The 18,999-nt window shown below is 42.1% G+C and overlaps 1 protein-coding gene and 2 long non-coding RNA genes across 4 annotated transcripts; 1 reads left to right on the top strand and 2 right to left on the bottom strand.

Moving 5' to 3' along the window:
• Positions 1-956: 956 nt before the first annotated feature.
• LOC138688832 (uncharacterized) lies at positions 957-3,651 on the bottom strand. Its single transcript, XR_011327636.1, has 3 exons — positions 2,814-3,651; positions 1,799-1,947; positions 957-1,263 (listed from the first exon to the last, which is right to left on the bottom strand). It is a non-coding gene; the product is annotated as an uncharacterized lncRNA (long non-coding RNA).
• A 226-nt stretch (positions 3,652-3,877) lies between these two features.
• On the top strand, positions 3,878-18,273 carry KCNG3 (potassium voltage-gated channel modifier subfamily G member 3). 2 transcript variants are annotated; one of them, XM_069800246.1, is made up of 2 exons: positions 3,878-4,820; positions 13,778-18,273. In XM_069800246.1, exons 1-2 carry the CDS (start codon positions 4,192-4,194, stop codon positions 14,421-14,423), a joined length of 1,275 nt encoding a protein of 424 aa, XP_069656347.1. In that variant the 5' UTR covers positions 3,878-4,191; the 3' UTR covers positions 14,424-18,273. The 2 variants fall into 2 exon arrangements, with proteins under 2 accessions (XP_069656347.1, XP_069656346.1); XM_069800245.1 differs by having other exon boundaries at positions 3,878-4,853.
• On the bottom strand, positions 9,595-13,785 carry LOC138688587 (uncharacterized). Its single transcript, XR_011327461.1, has 2 exons — positions 12,491-13,785; positions 9,595-10,825 (listed from the first exon to the last, which is right to left on the bottom strand). It is a non-coding gene; the product is annotated as an uncharacterized lncRNA (long non-coding RNA).
• Positions 18,274-18,999: the final 726 nt, after the last annotated feature.

Raw genomic sequence — 18,999 nt, 5'->3', positions numbered from 1 at the left:
CTGAAGTAGAGGGGCTTTGGTGCAGAGAAGTTTGAGTAAAGAAAAAAACATCTATTTGAAACCATTCTTCCTAAACTAAAGAGACATGCAAACCATAGTCCATATGTGCATGCAGAACTTTTTGAAGCATTTGTTCTAGTCTTTATGTATTGTCTCTTCAGGTAATTAAGACAGATATGGCCAAATGCAGCATGTTTAATACCAAAAAGCATTGGGGTTTTCCCCCCACAATTTTATGTGTTACATACTGTATACTCCCTGGCCAGGAAGATCTTTTTGTTCTGTGTGTACAGGTCTATCATCATGGCAACCTGCTCCACAGCTAGAGTTCCTACATGTTGTGGTCATAAAAATAACCGAGATTCCTGACAGAAGACAGCCCACCAAAAGCCAGTTTTGCTTGTGCTGAAGTCAGCATCACTCAGCTACCTCAGCAGGAACAGAATCTCATCCCAAGTTATGAAAAATGCCTGCCATCAAAATATAGCACATACAAAATACAAGTACAGAATCTCTTTTCTAAAAGCAAACATAGAGCTACACTCAAAACACAAAGCAATGGTCTCAGCGTGGGGCCAGAAAGATTTGGAAACTGTAGAAAATATTTCAAGTTCATTAAATATCCCTAGGATGCAATAGCATAGTGCAAGCCATGAAAACAAATGTTGACACAAAGAAAGCTATTTTTATGTAATGACTATTAATTGTGAAGTTCCTCCTGGGCAGCAAAGGATAACAACTATAACACCAGGAAAAGGGCAATTGCCTTGATTCGACATCCCAGCACGTATCTCCAGATCATAAAAACCCAGCCCAAACCAAAACCAACCCAACCCCCCCAACCACCTGAACTCAACTACTTGAAAGAGGTCTTCATTATATTTTAGATTATTAGCCAGCTCAGCACTTCTAGAGATTCACTTTATGTCTCATACTTTACCATTTAACATATAGGTTGAATACTCTTTACTAATTTCTGTGTTGACCTATTTAAGTGGATTTATTGGCTCACTTGTTTTTTACTAATTAGTTACCATCTTTCAAATCAGGACAGATGGAACTTTCAAGCACACTTTTTTCCCCACAATAGCCTTTAGAAAGATCTTTTTCTTAATATGTTACTGAGTGTTTTGCTTACGGTCACACAAAGTCTTAAGTGTTTTGTCTCTTTCATGCTCTCCATCCTATTTTTTCAAATTTCTTAAGACTTCCAGTCACGAAATTCAACACCAACAAAAAAAATGTCACACTCGCTGAAGTTGCCTGGAAAATAAGACAGATATATGACAACAACCACTGAACTGACACTTGTGAATTTTGAGTATTTCCCATGAAACAACGTGAGTTACCCTGAATTTACTATAAACCACCTATTTCACAACTGCAATAGGGAGACCAATCTCAAAATGCCAAAAATCAGACCATTTACTGGAAAGTCACAAATCCTGTCTAAAATCTGAGGTTTCGTTCCCAGTAAATTGCTGCTCCTGGTGTGCAAAGGTGTTGTTTACAGCTACTAACACCAGCTTGCTAGAACAAATCTCCTCAATTGAAAGTCAGTAATTATAACTAAACTAAACTAACTAAACTTGAACATGCCAGACTACAGAGGAAAACATTGCTGTTGTCAGGTTAGCTTTGCTTACATTGAATGTCTGACAGTGTTATTCTGAAGGAGGAGATCATTGTATTCTATATTTAAAATAAACTGAAAACCAGCAATAGAAATAGGTATCAAATCAACCTACAATGCTTCATCAAGTGATGCACTTTAGAGTCGGTCAACCCAGCACTTCACCTGTTCTTCCATGCAGCTTCACAACACAGCACATAAAGCTTTGTTCATCTTGAAATGATGTACACTCCAACCCATATTTCTGTACAGTTAGTAAATACATGTCTTCAGGCCACGTTATTTGTACTCTCCTCTCTTCCTCTGCAAGCTCCCTATGAGGAATGAAGGCGGTTAAGACGTATGGGGCAGGAAGCACCACAAATTGCAAAGCCAGAAGCACCTGGATAACTCATCATCACTATCAGACTTCTAGTCAGGTTTTGCTATTTAATTTTTTTAACAGACATTCTAGTAATTGTTCCTGAAAGAATGAAATACAGAAGCATACACATCAAAGAAAGGTGAAGAGGTTTAAAATAGTGTTTGTTGCTTATAAAATTTTCAGGCAGCCAAGATACATTAACTGAACACAGCTGCTGGAAGGAAAAACCTTCCCAGCTGCGTGAAAACAGACACCGGCATAACTCAACAGAGATCAAAAATGACCTTACCGTAGAACAACACGCTGGTGTGTATACTTTACTACATTTTGTAATTGGAGTTTGCGTGGGTTTCTCGTCAGCTCGGTAATTGAACAGAGAAAAATGACTAACCGTGACCTCTAGTGGAGATACCGTATAACAGCCATAGCAGAGCTTGCGGAATTCTCTTAGTGGTAACGGGGACATTTATTCGAATCTCTCTCGAAGTATTTTTTAGAAGATGACAAACAGGGTTAAAAATAGTCGCGCTTAATCGCATTCTCCTTTAAACCAACAATTTTTAGGACACAACTGGATGACTATCCATTTGTTTTGATGCATCTAAACGCGCCTTGCAAATCTCAGCTGAGAAAGTAACATGGCAGCAACAAGAACAACAACAAAAAAACCCAAACGCAAACCATAAAGACAAGTACGTATATCTAGAGCGACAAAGAACGGGGGTGGTAAAACACTGGTTTAACCTGGATGTCTTTTCACAGACACAGCGCTTGAGCGACAAATCTTTGGCGTTGGTTCTGAAAGGATATACTCACCCGCCCTTTCTCCTGACAACTGGAGGCACATTCGCAACTGGAAGCGCCTCACTGAAAGGGAGGGCTGTATCTTGGCTGATTTTACCCCACGATGCTCCAGCTGTTAATAAGCCTAGAAAATACCTCAGCCTGGAGAACTGTCATATTCGGGTAAAAAAAAAAAAAAAAAAAGGAATTAAAAAAATCAGTAGTGGAAATGAGGAACTCCCTGTACAAAATGTAACTAAATGAAAACAAAGCTTCAGAGAGCAGACAGGGTCGTACCAGCTGGGGAGCGTTTTAATGTTGTAGATGGGCGTAGGCCACAAGAACGTAGGGAACTGCAGGAGTACGGACCTGAGACTGAGGTGGGCACAAGCAGGGAGGAAGGCTCTACCTAAGGCGCCTGACTCTTCCTGCTGTCCATACACTGCGTGGGGAGGAAAAAGAGAAGTGTCTCCTTGTCCAGATGTGCACGGGGGGGCTCTGAAAAGAAACCCGCGTTTCGCAGAACGCCTGGCCGCTGCAGCCGGCCGCTGCCCCACGCCGCCCAAGCCGCGCCCGGGGTCGGGGCCGCCCGGCAGGAAGGGCCGCGGCGAACGAACGAGACGGGAGCGACAGGCGCTGGCAGCCGGCTGCCTTCAACACAGAGCGAGTGGCGTCCTGCTCAAGCGCTTCACTTCCACCTTTTTTTTTTTTCTTTTTTTTCCGGGGGGTGGGGGGAGCGCCCCCAAAGTGTTCCTTGGCTTTGGTGGACAACTTCGCCCAAGTGCCGCTTCGCGGGGGGGCGGGGAGCGGGGCTGGCGAGGACGCGCTGTCCCCCGCTGCAGCCGAAGCCCTCGGCCCGCAGGGGTCCCCGAGGGGCCGGGGCCGGGGCCGGGGCCGGGGCCGGAGCCCCGCGGCAGCGCCCGGCGCTGCGCTGCTCCGCTCCGCGCTGCTCCATGTGCGCGGGCGGGGGAGGAGGCGTGTCCCCACCCCGCCGCCGCGCCGCCTCCCGCTCGCCTGCCAGCCGGCCCCGGCGGAGCGGAGCGGCGCCGGGCGCGGAGCTCCGCGGCCGCGCCCCGGCCCCGGCGGGGCCCCGCGGAGGCGCCCTCCCGCCGGCGCTGAGGCCGCGGCCGCACCTGCGAGCGGCACCGCCGGGGGGGCGCGCAGCCTCCGCCGCGCCCCGTCTCCCGCGCGGCCGCTGGGGCGCCCGCGGCGGCGCCTCTCCCGCCTTCCCTCCCTCCCTCCCCCGCTCCGTCCCTCCCCGCCCGCCCCGTCGCCAAGCGGGAGCCGCCAGCGGTGCGAGCAGAGCCGGAGCCGGGGCAGCCTCCGCCGGCCGCGCTGCCCCCCGCCTCGCCTCGCCTCGCCGCCCTGCCCTGCCCTGCCCGCCCTTCCCCTCCTCCGCGCCGCCCAAGCCATGAACTTTGGCCGCGGCCCCTCGGTGGTGTTGAACGTCGGGGGCACCCGGTACTCCTTCTCCCGGGAGGTGCTGAAGGATTTCCCGCTGCGGCGGGTGAGCCGCCTGCACGGCTGCCTCTCGGAGCAGGACGTGCTGGAGGTGTGCGACGACTACGACCGGGAGCGGAACGAGTACTTCTTCGACCGGCACTCGGAGGCCTTCGGCTTCATCATGCTCTACGTGCGGCACGGCCACCTGCGCTTCGTGCCGCACATGTGCGAGCTCTCCTTCTACAACGAGATGATCTACTGGGGGCTGGAGGGCTCCCACCTCGACTACTGCTGCCAGCGCCGCCTCGACGACCGCATGTCCGAGACGTGCACCTACTACGCGGCGGAGGAGCCGCCGGGCGAGCCGGACGGCGGCCCCGAGGGCAAGGGCCAGGGCCGGCGGCCGGCGGGAGCCGAGGGCGGGAAGTGGCTGGAGAGGATGAGGAGGACTTTCGAGGAGCCCACGTCTTCCGTGGCCGCCCAGGTCCTGGCCACCGTCTCCATCCTCTTCGTCATCGTGTCCATGGTGGTGCTGTGCGCCAGCACCCTGCCCGAGTGGCGGGTGCCGGAGAACCGCAGCGTGGAGGAGCAGAGCAGGTACACGGCAGAGTCAGTGAGGGAGCCCTCAGGGTAGGAGGATCCTTTATTTTCCCGCTGTCCGGTCCCCGTGTGTCCCGTCCGGTGTGTCCTGCCCCTCGTCCCGACGGTCCGTAGCCGTGGCCGCCGCCGCCGCCGGCGGTCGCCCGCGCGCCTTAAAACCCCGGCCCTGAACCGGGGACCCGGGGGGCGCGGGGGCGTCTCGGGCGAGCGGGCGCTGCTCCGCCGCTCCGGCTCCCGCCGGGCTCTGCCCCCACCGGCGGCTCCGAGCGGCGGGGACGGCCGCGGGAGCGGAGCCCGGCGGCGGGCAGGGCAGCAGCCGTGCCGCGGGCAGCCCGGGGCCGGCCCGCAGGCGGGGGTCTGGGGCGGGCGGACGGCGGAGCAGGTGCCATCGGAACACGGCTCCTCTTCTGCGTGAGGGTCCCTCCGTCTGCGCAGGATCCGGGAGCTCCTATTTGCCCCCTTTTAGGAGCCACGGGGCTCCTTAGCCACACAGACAAGTTCAGACACCGGGAAGATCGTATTGGGCCTTACAGTTGTGGAAAAGAAGGGAAGGAAAAGCCGGTGGGAGAAGCACAACCCCGTAGGTACTCCGCCTGTATTCATACAGGTCCTTCTGCCGGAGCAGATCCCCTGCCTGTTACGGTTCTCTCCTGTGAAATCTTGCGTGTGGGAAGAGCCTTACCCCCGTTCCTCTTTCCATCTCAGATTCTCTGTGTGGGGGGCAGAGATGATCAGGCTGCACAGTAAGCTCTTGCGAAGGCACCGTGTAAGCACCCCACTGTATGAATGTAACAGATGTTTACATTTCCTCTAGATAAAAGGTGTGTAAGCATGCTAAACGTTGCAAAACAGTTGCAGAAACCAGGGCATGGGGTATAAGGCTCAATCCCGAGCCTTACTAGTAAGAACAAACCCTTTGTCATCTTCTTGGTGACCTCGGCTTAGGGTTACATCGATGCAACTCTGCTGACTTCAGGATCATTGCACGCGCTCTCTCTCTCTCTCTCTCTCCCCCCCCCCGTTCCCTAGAGAACAGAATCAAGACCACTCTGGTAGGATTTCTCCCATAAATAAGACTGACGTATAAAGAAAGAAGTAAACGTTTCTTGTATTTGCTACCTTCTCCCATCTTTTAAAACAGACAGGATATTCAGCAAAAAGTTTTCAGCTTTTTGCTGCTAAAGGGGTCCTACAGAGAAACTGCAGCCTTGCCATTATGAAATCATCATCTTTTACCATAGAGTTAACTGGAATGTGATGTATTATATCTTAGTAGCCAAATTAATTCCCTGCAAAGTATTTTCATAGTTTCCATTAGCTTAATGGAGAACTGCACCTGTATTTCTCACTGTACCTGAGCCAAAGAATTAATTGTATGAACAAAAAGAAAGCAGATACAGACCGGGAAGCTGTTGATTCCTGCTTAGATTCAGATATGTCAAAAGTTGCTCTTACAGGTTCTCCCAGTTAAAAAGCCTTATTTAGGCTTTGCAAGGTTATTTCAAAGGGTGGATGCTCTGGGTGATCTTACTGTAAGGCAGCAAATTGCTTAGATACCCCCAACAGACACAGGAAAATAGATGCAGCACCACCATAGCATTAAGGACGTTGGTCATATCTTTGTTCACATCTTCATGGTGTGGGAGTCAACAACAATTTTTCTCTTACTGAAAGAGTTCAACTTGCAGAAGAACAAGGCATGCAACGTGTAGTTTTTCTTTCATAGTACCTTTGTTTTCAAAAACGTGTATTATGTACATGCATAATTTTACTCTTCTGAACAATTGCATTTTGTATACCAAGTGTCTGAAGGATAAGGTCCTAAATATTTGTACACTACAGTAGCCAAGCTCTTCACAGGGCAGTGAAGGCTACTTTTAAAACCAGAAGGACCACTATCTATGGTAGGGTGAGTTTCTTCAGTACTCCTTGTAGTACTCTCTGAAATTGCAACAAAAAAAGAGAGCTAACTGTAAAAGTTGCAGCTGAACAGTTTCTAACCATCTTCTTGCAAAAGTCTGTCACATATAAACACTGATACAGGCTGGTTCATTTCACGTGTGACTTAACCTGTGTGCTCTCACTGCACAGGAACTGATAGCAATTTAATGGCAAACACATGGAAAACGGATAGAAATGTGTTCCTTTCTGTCCACAGCTGGTCACCTGCTGAAGTGACCTTGTTCTCTCACAGGAGCCACTCCTTTCTTTATTGCGTATGCTGCATCATGACTAAAAAGCCTGTTATGCCTGGAAAAAAAGGTGTGAGCCTCAGCTGCTTTTAAGTGAGTGATCCAGTTTGGTTACAACTACTTATACATGCCATAGGATTTGACCTAACATGCCCAGTTGTCATCTGACTTTATTTCCCTTTATTTGTTTATAGTTTCTTTTGTTTGTAGTTATTTCATTTAAAATTAGTTAGGTTTTCAAAACCTAAGTAGCTAAGTGGCTTATTTGAAAATCTGCCCAAAGAAATCACACAGGAGTGTCTCGGATTGCATACTCTGGCAATACTGTCCATCTTAGGTGAGAAGGCTTTTAAAAATCTGGCCACTAGTTTCTGATACATTTAAAAGTTTGAAGCCAAATTCTGTCTTTTGTTTATTAACCAAGGTTCCTCACTGAAATAAAGAAATTTTATCTAACACGATAATACAATAATTTATATTTTTTTTTGTCAAGAGAAATTGTGACATTAATGCTGTATGCAAGTTTTGACTCGCATGGCACTGTAATTACTACTATGAAGACTTTACATTATTCTAAAAACATACTTTGAAAAGTTTTAGAAATGAAAATTGAATGGGCTTATCCAGAAGTCCTTAGGCTGTAGATTTTGGATGTAACTGACTATTCAGATCAGCATAAGCCACTGCTTAGAAGAGGTGAGAACTACCTCATGAAATTCAGCAACTTCTTTGATACTTTTAGTCTCTCACATGCTTACTAATAAACTCCCCTGTCCTTCCCTTGATGTTATGTTACAGTTCAGAAAGGTGCCACATGGATTATTTCTGTAACTGAACTGTAGTAACCATCGCCAGAACTGCTTTGGCAGCTGTAGTAAGAACAGCTCTAGCAGTGTGTCTCCAGCTTGCCTGGACATCATCTTTAGACGTGAGGGGGTCACCAACCCTGTAATTTACAAAATCAGCCTCTTTAATGAGGTTTGCTGTGGGGGGGTTGCTGCAGCTGCCAGCTAATACCAGCTGTGTTTATTTTCCTTGTATGAACACCTCTTCACCAGAAGAGGAATTGAATCCACCAAACTTTTCTCAGAAACCATTATGTTGTTATGACTTATCACGGTGACCACACTCTCAAGGGTGAACAGCCTATGGCTGTTTCTGATCCTGTGGAGTAAATACCCTTTAGAGGGCAACAGAGAACTCCACGAGTAAGCCTTTTTAAGGACAGAGGGATGGGGAATCTGACCTCCAAATTTCACAGATCGTACAGACACTGACAATATAATTCCCTGATTTGCAGGGGGATTGCCTTCCTCAGGTCCATTCTCGGGCTGAGGGATGAGTTACTAAATTTCTCGGATTTTAAGATTTTTGCTCTCTTCCCTGCCTTGGCACGTTGCACTTATCAGAGCTAAAGATTTGCATCAGATTTGCACAGTTTAGGAGCAGACAGCAGGGACACCTGTCTCCCCTTCTGTTGCTTCTGGCAATTTCAAGTCATCTTTGCTTGCCTCTGGACCGTGCCAACAGATGCATACTGCGAGCCTCTGATCACGGACCTGTCCACTCGCTGATCGTAAGGATAATCTTTTGGGGAGAGCTTCTCAAGCCTGTAATAGGAAGTCATTTGAAGCTGCTTGACTTACTGCCAGCGCAGTTCTATCTACCTGCCTTTAAACTATTTTTCTAATGCTAAATGTGAGTAGCTTGTTAGCACAAGGGAGAGACTGTTGCCCTTTTTCCCCTTACTAATCATGATTAAATTTGTATTGAAAGAATCACTTGGTTATCAAGCCTATATGATTGCTGTGTTCTTCAGCAAAAGCAAATAAACACAGTAACTTCTCCAAACAGCATCTCTCAACAGATGTCAGTGGGCTTTTTTTCATCTCTGCAAAACATCAGCTTAAAAAGTTGCATTTGAATTTTAAACACACAAAAATCACCATTCCTTTATGGTGGTGGAATTTCAGAACACCCGAAAGCTCATGTCCAATATCTGTTCAAAAAAAGTAAGAACTTCTTTCCTGGGCGAGATCTAACCTGAACACCCCATTTTTGCTAAGTTAAAGCAGTAGGCTGAAGGTAAAGAATGGAACTACAGACCTAAGTTAAAAACACAGACGTGGATTCTTCTAATGAATCCACAAGCTTTTTGAAAACTAGAGATAACAGAAGGAACAGACATGTATCGCTGCCTGGCCACAGGAGAACCTTACCGAACTCGCCAGGGCTAGGGTGCCGCTCATGTTGCAAGCATATGGAAAAGATGCTGAGGACCCCCAGGGCTTGAGATGTTCATATCCAGGTATCCCCTGAGAGCTGGGTCATTACAGCCTCCCACATAAAGCACCGGATTTCAATGCATCAAGACATATTATTGCTACCAAAGCAGGGACAGAATGGAAAAAAGCCAGCAAGGTTTTTAAAGCAGGGAAACTAGCTGTTCTGTGGCCCTTACTCCACAGTTTGTAGTGAGACAGAAACCCTGCTGATTTCAAAAGGATGGAAAAAAAAAGACATTTGCTGAAATGACTAGGAATCTTCCTGAGCAGGAATTTGATACTTCTGGCTACTGCTTGGAGGTTTTTCAGGTTTAATGTGCTTTACATGAAAATAGGCTTTAGCAACAATTTAACAAATCAGTGCTGACAGACTTTAATCCTGTTATATACTGCCTTTAATCATATTGTCTGTTTTCCTCATGTGTCCCGTTGATGTGTATGTTTTATTTACAAGCTTAATAGATAATAGTGCCACTAATGAATATTTTGGCTAGATTTCAACCAACTCACCAGGGGATATTGAAAGTATACAAATTGGCATGCTGGGGCAAAGAATAATGCTAAGTTGAGATATTCTAAGACATTCACAGTATGATTTTTTTAGTAATAACAAACTAGTCTTGTTAGTGATTGAAAAAATAATTTCTGAAGTGGTTTAACTCACTGTACATAAAATAGCTTATTCTGAAAGGAAGTTACCAGATGGAACAGAAAATTGAACAGTGATGGGATTACAGTAGAAATGAGGCTTACAAAGGCTTGATTTTCCGTTTATGGACAAAAGACTCATTAGAGCAATCTTGAAAGACTGTTAAGTACCAAGTGGCTTAAAATTTTAGGAGAAGAACCCTCTTTCATGTGCTTAGGTCTGGGACAATGAACAGTAAATTTGAGCAGAAATAACCTGAAACTGAATAAAAATTAGGACTCAGTATTTGCTCTGATTATTTATAAATTTTGTGGGGAATCTTCAGGCAAACACTTCATGAGTTTGCTTTTAATTTCCCCTCTCCTTTTTGAATAACAGCTATTTTAAAACTGAACTGATGGGGGGAAAAAACCAGCCAAAAACTGTGGTGGAAGTTTGTAAAATAGGTACTACATTTTACCAAATGAAGCTCATGATATAATTATATAGTTATAGATTTTAATACAGCATTATTCCAAGAATAGGCAATAAAAGGCAGTCTGTCCTGTGAATATGCAGCAAATACTTTAAGAATTGATTACAGAAGATACAGTAACTTTAGCCTTCTGAGTGCATGCATTTTATTTGGCTTTAACCTTCATACCCAGTTCTAAGTTCTCTTGAGGACTAACTGTTAAATAATGCTTTCCTTATTAGATGTTATTTATCTATTAACAAGGTTAGCTATAAAGATAAGACTACAAGGAGAGGGAGACTTGTTCTGAAAGTGGAAACATAGTATGTAGCACTCCAGATCTCCCAACAGGCCAGAGGTTTCTAGTTCTTCTCACCAAAGTACGCACTTTTATGTGATTCACCAGGACTGCCGAAATCCATCTACCCAGGCAAAGAGAAGTGACAAGACAGGAAAAATGAAAAATGTTTCACTGGTGGCTAAGAAGTAAGGAGAGGAAAGAAAAAAAATTAAGGGACACCCTTCTTCATTATCTTGTCCCTAGCCAGGATGTGTATAATTGATGAGAAAGAAGGAGAGATGTAGAATGGAGAAATGGAAGTGCAGTATATAATGGAGTGGCAGTAATGCATCCCCCACTGTCTTGATCTTGCTTTGTCATTTTTTGCATCAGTGATGTTCCTTAGCTCTCTTAAAGTCCGTTCTACAATAAAAGACTTCTTCAGTCCTACCTACTGAAGAGATTTACAGTATCTCTTGTGCTAGGAACTGCCAGAGTAAAACAATGGACTGATCACATTTCATGGATTTTTACTTGTACAACTATTCCCCAAAGTTATACCGGACCACTAAATCAATGTTGATTCATAAAGAAGACTTCTACTGAATCACAACAATCAGGGCCTAACTTCCTTAAAGCTCAATTCAGAGATAACCTGCCTAATTTGTGACAAGATGGAGGAATCACATTTTCAACATTATCAGGGCATCAGGAGGAAATACCGAGTGAAAAAGCTTTAAATTTTAGTATAATTACGAATTGCTTTTTCATTCAAATGCTCCATGTCACAGGGTATAGGCAGCACTACCAGAGAAATCTCATAAAATGTAATGAAAGAGAGTGTGTTGGAATTGTTGAATATTCCTGGCTGCAACTTTCTATCCACATATAATTATTCTTTTAATTATTACAAGAAATCTCAACTAGCCAACGTGTAAGTACATTCAGACTTTATTGGTGTGTCCATTACCATGATCTTGCTGTTTCACTGATTTTACTAGGGAAAATTGCAGGTATTTCCTCATCGTGTAAAAAGGATTTAAGAGAACTTACCCATTAACATTTTTTCTTGATTTTTTTCAACATAAAGGAATGATAACCCACATTATACAATAACTTTCATATATTCTGTACATGACACTTGTTTAGAAGACATGATCTGAGCATTTTTTAAAAGAAATTAAATCTGCATCTGAGGTAGTTATCACTGTTATTATTAAAAAAACACTAGTACTTTCAAGGGCTTAATTTTTAAGAGAACACGTAATTCTTAAGAGCAAGCTATTTTTGAAATTCACAGGTCTTTCCATCAAAAGGTGCTAACATGAACAAGTGTTTTATAAGCCCTTTATGAAGAAAGGCCACTTGCTTACAGAACTTTCATTTTTATTCATGAAACAGCAAAAACAAGGTCTGATTTTATGTGAATAATCATTTAAGTAGTTAATTTATGTTCATTTAAATTTGCTGTGGCTGGAATTACAGTGTACCTTACAACTTTAGATCAACTGACCATTGCTGTTTCCTCCATTTTTTAGCATAAAACTAAAGTGAATGAATGAATAAGATGAAATTAATAAAAAAACCCCAAAACTTTAGTGTATGAAAGTTAGTTTATAGAGTCTATTAGTATAATTAGAGAAGTTACAGAAGAATATTTTCTTTCTAACAGGCCATTGTCTTAATAATAACAATAGATTTCAGAACTGGTAAAAAATTATGCAGATATGTTAGGGAAGCAAAATTTTAGGTTTGAAATGACAGTCAGATTATTACTTGCAAATCATTAGGTTTCTACAGACACTACCTTGTTAGGATCCCTGCAGGAGCAAAAAAGCTCTGGTTGTATGTGGTATTTTCAAATCCCCAATCTTGCATCAGTTTGGCTTCAGACCTGTTGATATGAGAAGGCATCGGTCATTGGCTTTTTCTTTGCTCAAACTGTTGGTGAAAAAGATAAACAAAGGAAAGAGGGAAAGATTAGGTCCCATTCCCTCCTGTATTAAACAAGTGAGCGCAGTCTGAATTCTTAAGAAAAGGGTTATTTTCACATGGGAGATTTGAGACTACATGCACAACAGTTATTAAATAATCTTAGAGCAACATTTTCGTCTTCTGTTTCTACCTTCCACTGGTTTCAAGTTGAGATATTCTCAAGTCTCATTCACTGCACTGGGACTTGAAAATGTTTAAGAAGATACTGAAGTCACCTTCCAGGATTTCTTTTCTTAAGGCCATTGTTTGTATTTGGCAAGAAGATGATCTTGCCTATTGCTTTGGTTTCCTTGCCATTTTTGCTGCAACACAGTTTAGGTGGAGTTACGTTTAAAACAAAAGAAAAAACTCAGTAACACAGAGCATAGTGGTAAATAGGAACACACAAGCTTATTACTTGGTGTACCCAATGGTGAAAAATAAAATACCATCTGTATTTACTGGCAGTACCTATAAAGTTCTGAATATATTTATAGGTAAGCCCCTGTTTGGGATGCAAGTCAGACTGGTTTAGGCTGGTTCCTGAAGAGCCAAGTTGCATGAATTATCCAACATGAAAGCTGATTTCTGCCTAGTCCATCTTCACTTCCTTTTTAGTCTAGCAGTCTGGTTCTATACATTGTTGTTCATAACCAGCCAGTTCACTGATCTGCAGTCCTTAGCATTCCCAAGTGGATCACGCCTCACAGATTTAAAACAAACAAACAAAAGAACAAAATCCCCCCAAACTCAACCAACAAAACCAAAACAAGCAAAAAAAGGTGTTCTAGATAACGTTACACATTGGCATCGGTGGCATTTCTGGTAGGGTTCCAGTTTTTGTAGGCATACTTGCCCAGTATTAGACTCGGTAGCAATCTGTAATTCAGAGAAAATGATCCGTGCGTGAGTTTTTAGCAATGATCAGTTTAAACTCCTCAATAGATCCTCAGGTTAATTGCTGAAATCTGGTGCTATGTGCATAGGATAAGAATAGCATGGCTTTCTGTTTGTCGTTTGTGAAGGTCTGAGTGTCAATTTGGTAATATCTGTGAACAACCCAAACATCCACTAAAGCTTTTGCACAGAAATAAATACTGTACTTTGTTTCTTTTGACAGGATAATTGAAGCTATCTGCATAGGCTGGTTCACTGCAGAGTGCATTGTGAGGTTCATCGTCTCCAAAAACAAGTGTGAGTTTGTCAGAAGACCTCTCAACATCATTGATTTACTGGCAATTACTCCTTACTACATCTCTGTTCTAATGACAGTTTTCACAGGGGAAAATTCGCAGCTTCAGAGGGCTGGCGTCACCTTGAGGGTCTTAAGAATGATGAGGATTTTTTGGGTGATTAAACTGGCTCGTCATTTCATTGGCCTTCAAACACTTGGTCTGACTCTGAAGCGTTGTTACAGAGAGATGGTGATGCTACTTGTCTTTATCTGTGTTGCTATGGCAATTTTCAGTGCACTTTCCCAGCTTCTTGAAAATGGGCTGGACTTGGGAACAAAGAATAAGGATTATGCCAGCATTCCTGCTGCTTGTTGGTGGGTGATCATCTCAATGACCACGGTTGGTTATGGTGACATGTGTCCCATCACTGTACCAGGAAGGATTCTTGGAGGAATTTGTGTGGTTAGTGGCATTGTTTTATTAGCCTTGCCAATCACTTTCATTTATCACAGCTTTGTGCAATGTTACCATGAGCTCAAGTTCCGATCCGCTAGGTACAGTAGAAGCCTCTCTGCTGAATTTTTAAATTGACCAAACTTGCATTGTGTTGTAGTTACTTGCTAAGCTTTGTCTTAGAAGAGAATGGTGGAAAGTCCCTTCGCGTGTCCTCCTTGACTGGATGGTCCTATGGAACAACATTCTCGCCAGCCTGGAGAAAGCCCGTCACCATTCAGACAGGAAGGATGGCCATCTGCCTTGAGCACCTTGCAGGGAGAGGGAGTGATGTTTCAAATTTGAGAGAACAAAATCAACAACAGAGGATTCAGAAGTCCTCAACCAGACCAGTCTGGTCTTCAGTTTGCCTTTCCACACAAAAGCAGAACAAAAACCGGGCTTAACACTGAGATCTGTCATTCCCATAATTACATCCTATACCATTCTAAGCAACGTGTAGCAGAAGCTTTTCAAAGATTTCAGTATCTAAATGCTCCATAGAGGCATTGATCACTTCTTGCCTGAAGTATCTCCACTTCTAACTCAGATAACCAAAGTAGATACTGAAGGAGAATCACTACTACTTTTGAGCTTCGCAACAGAGTAGAGCTGGTTCTGTAACTCTGGAACGATGAAGAATATAGGTCTGTAGGGCAAAAAAATCTTGAGGCCTGATTCTGATCTTTGATGAAGCACACAAATCTTCTGTGAAACCACTGAAGTCAGCGGCATTGCTCTGAATTTGATAATTCAAAGAAGTGCCAGAAGTGCACCTCTGAATGGTGTAGCAAGGACTTCCTTAGCCACAATTAAATTTCTTTTCTGGAACCAAATTGTTAGTAGAAGCAAGTGTTGTACTTTATAAAGATCAGCATAAAAAAATCAGGCATTGATAAATATATTTTCTGGTAGCTTAGTGGGGGAGCTATCCAAATTTTACATACATTCAGTTCAACTCCATCCACCTGAAGTTACATACTCATAAGCATGTATTTTTTTCCTCCCATTTAATTAAACATATATATCACAGTGAAAGTTCTCCAAGACAAATTATAAGATTCCATAAGACAAATTGTAAGATTCCATCACTTGAAACAGTCTGGAGAAAGCACTGAAAAATAAGAGTAGCTGCTCCCTGTCAGATGAGACTCTTCATCACCTTTAAACTCTGCAGTCCTTATTGAAGGATACACTTTAATGGAAGTTTTAAAAACAACTGTAAAAAGCCCAGAGTATACCAAAGAAAGTAAAATATAGAAGTGTGAGCTGCACTTGGCAAAATGGTATATTCTCCAGTGTAACCAGAAAATTAAAATGAATCAAGTTAGGTTCTGAAATATTGTTCACTACATTTCTTGTGTAGTACTGCTTAATAGCATCATTCAGTATAATTCTGAACGGCTGCTATATAGAAATGTGCAGTTAGATACTAAAACACATTAAGGTACAACTTTAGAAATTTGGATACCAATAAACATCAACAGAGAGCCTTCTTATTAACATGGAAGTTCAGAGTCCTGAGCATCGTTGAATTTGGTGTGCTTGCCTGGAAATACTGCATTTACTATTACTGTGCTGTAGAAGCAACTTTTATATATGTGTTTGTTAAAAGCTTTAGAAGTAAAATGAGTACCACCTAGAATACGCATCTCTGGAATTGCTCACTCAAAAGTACCACATTGGTCAGTAACCAGTACATTGAAGGCTCTACCCCGAGACCTGAAAAATTCATTATCATTTTAAGTGGTCTTAGTCTTAAGTAGTCTTAGAGAATTACATTGCAAATACCATTTTTCTGAAGACCTGAAAATAATTTTAGTAGCCTTCTTGCAGACAAGCCTGACTTTTCCTTCAGTAGTTTTTCAAGACTACGTTATTAAGAAATGTTACAGTCATACCTCTGTTTCTTGCCACTGACGCGTTCTGGTGTTCAGAAGGTTAGCTCTGTAGTTCCCTGTACTACTATATTTATGCCTTTTATATCAGAATCATGTCATTCAGAAACTGGCTCCAGCATTCCCCACAGAGAGGTGAATATGAGATAAGCAAAAATTTCTTTCTTAGGTGAGATTCACAGCTGATGTTAGTTAGGCAAGTTGTGACTTCAGAGACACTTAGATGTTTTACACCAGCAGAGATGCTGGCTCTGTATTCCTGCATGTGTACCTATATATATCCTGCATATATTATAGTCAGTTGAAATGTTTTTTTTTTTTCTCCTCACAAAAATTTTCCTCCTTGACAAAATTGAAATTTCAGACTTTAATCCAAACACAGCTGTTGAAGAAAATGACATTTTCATCTTCTAATGAAAAGTTTATTTTGACAGTATCAAAACCATTTTCAAGGAGAAAATTGCTATTTTTTTGTACTCTGCTCCAAATTTTTTTTCCATTAAAAATAGTTAAAACAAAAAAACACTTAAGGAATTAGCCCTATAGATTTTCGTATGCTGTTTTTAATGCTTGGGAAAAATACTGTTTTACATAAAACTCCTTAAAACTTAGCCTTTTGTCCATGTATTGTATTTAACCAAACCAATACTCTGAGATACAACCCTCCTCCCACAAAATGCCCAAACCATCATCACAATGACAATAGTTTGAAATCCATACAGAATATGAATATATTTCAAAGTATGTTGCAATCTTGGTTTCAACACAAAATAAAATGCATTTCAGCACTACCTGTAAATCTAATCTTGAGATGCCCGTACAAAGGAAAAAATGCAAATTAATGATAATAATTTGTGAATACCAATTTGCACCATGAATCATTTTGTATAAGCAATTAAGGACAGGAAGTTTTCAAGATCCAGGCTATATGTGGCATACAAACAAAATGTTTGATCCTTTATAAAGTGTTTTCCAGCTAAAGAATCCTTTCTCAGTGTAAAAAGATTATCTAATGAAAATAATTGTGTAAAGGAGATTATCTTAAGTCGTACTTTTTTTTAACAGCCTATGTTCACTTTTTAGATGGCAAAATGTGAACAGAATGACCTAATGTATTTTTTAATTTGAGTTATAATAAAAATATTTTGAAACTGCTCTATATAAGCCCACTACGGAGAGATACTGGGGTGTTGCTTTTTTATTGTTGTATGGTTATCAGTGTGTAGACTTTAGTTTCCTTAGAAACCAAGTTGAAGTAACGTGATCTTAACGGTAGCCTTAAAACAGAATTTTATAGTAAGCAAATAGGGTTCCTGGCTTCCAGTAATATGTCATCTTATTTTCAATGGACCAGTGTTTTTTTAGTGAAACTTTAAAAAGCCTGAATTATATGTGTAGTCAAAAATAAGCATACTTTTAAACAGATGAAACTGTTTTAGTAGAAGTTCACTTGAGGCCATGTTTTATGCAGACATGGGGTGCAGTGCTCTATTTCGAAATACAGCATTTCAAAGCCAAGTGAAGACAAGCTGGCTTATTTCTAATCATTGCCAGTTTGAACCCTGTACAATAAAATACTTCATGGGCAGTACCTCTTTCAATATCTGAAACATTCACAGTTGGGACAAATTAGATTAAATACAAATATAACAAGACTGGGGATAAATGAAGACAGCTTATATAATTGTGATTCAGCCTTTCTATTAATCTAAAACTAAAACCAATGCCAGTGAGTTTTGAACTGCCATTGTATGTTTTGATGACAACAAAGGTTAATCATACATTACATACTAGGTTCAATCCTTAGGACTGACTTATTGGGAACTATATATTGGCTGCAGTCCTTCAAGGTACTGTGTACCACTTAAAAGCATTTGATCATTAATGGAATCACTGGAATGGAAACCTGTCTAGGGTACATTTTCCTTCTACAGTTCTACATGAAGCAGCATCCCCAAAATCACAAAGAATGGAGGATTATCATTTCCCTTGATGTAAGACTTGGAAATGATACTGTCATGACGAATACCCACCAAAAAAAAAAAAAAAAAGAAAAAGATTAATTTGCTTGACTGATGATTTTCAACAGTTTTATCAGCATAGGGGTCAGCCATTTAAATATGTGATATTCATTCTTACTGTACAGTGGCTTATCCTGGTATACATAGCAGCAAGTTTGAGGAAGATAAAAATCCTGTTAATGCAAGATTCGTATCTTGATACCCACGTATTTAAAGGAAAAGGTACTGGGTTTTCATATTGTGCATGCAATTTATGTCCATAAAGGAATCGGTCTTCGGCTTCTGTAGCATTCAACCCTCATGTTTCCAAAATAAAACTGAAGTCCTTGTGGGTTCAAAACACTTGTCTCTTCCCCTCTGGGTAACAACTACAAAAATCTTACCAGATCTGAATGTCTGCCAGGAAGTGGTCATACGCACACACCAGCCAGCTAAATTCAGCAGCCAAACCAGCCAGTTTCCTGGGAACCAGCGCAACGAACAAGGTCTGCTGTGCTCTGAATTTTCTCCCACCTAAGAAGTTCAGGATAAAACTACTGATTAAAGTTTGATCATTTGAAGTACCTTGAAAATTTAGAATTATCCTTTCAAATGATCTTCGAAGGAGACATTTGCTGGAAAATTAAATAAGCTAGGCGTAGCAAAAAAGATGATAGAGCTTTATAAAAAAATTTCCACTATGATTTTTAAAAAACGAAATTGACTCTCATTTTCTCTTATTTGTAAAAGCAAACATGCAGGTCACGATACATGATG

Source organism: Haliaeetus albicilla, chromosome 13 (genome assembly GCF_947461875.1).
Source record: "Haliaeetus albicilla chromosome 13, bHalAlb1.1, whole genome shotgun sequence".
NCBI classification, from domain to species: Eukaryota; Metazoa; Chordata; class Aves; order Accipitriformes; family Accipitridae; genus Haliaeetus; species Haliaeetus albicilla.
Note: the sequence above shows the minus strand (reverse complement) of the source record. Positions and strands in the feature narration are given on the sequence as shown.

Excerpts from the sequence above, each read along its gene's own strand:
- KCNG3 (XM_069800245.1), top strand. The coding sequence starts at position 4,192 with ATGAACTTTGGCCGCGGCCCCTCGGTGGTGTTGAACGTCGGGGGCACC. Across the intron at positions 4,854-13,777 it reads TCAGTGAGGGAGCCCTCAGG|GATAATTGAAGCTATCTGCA; the intron begins GTAGGAGGATCC and ends TTCTTTTGACAG.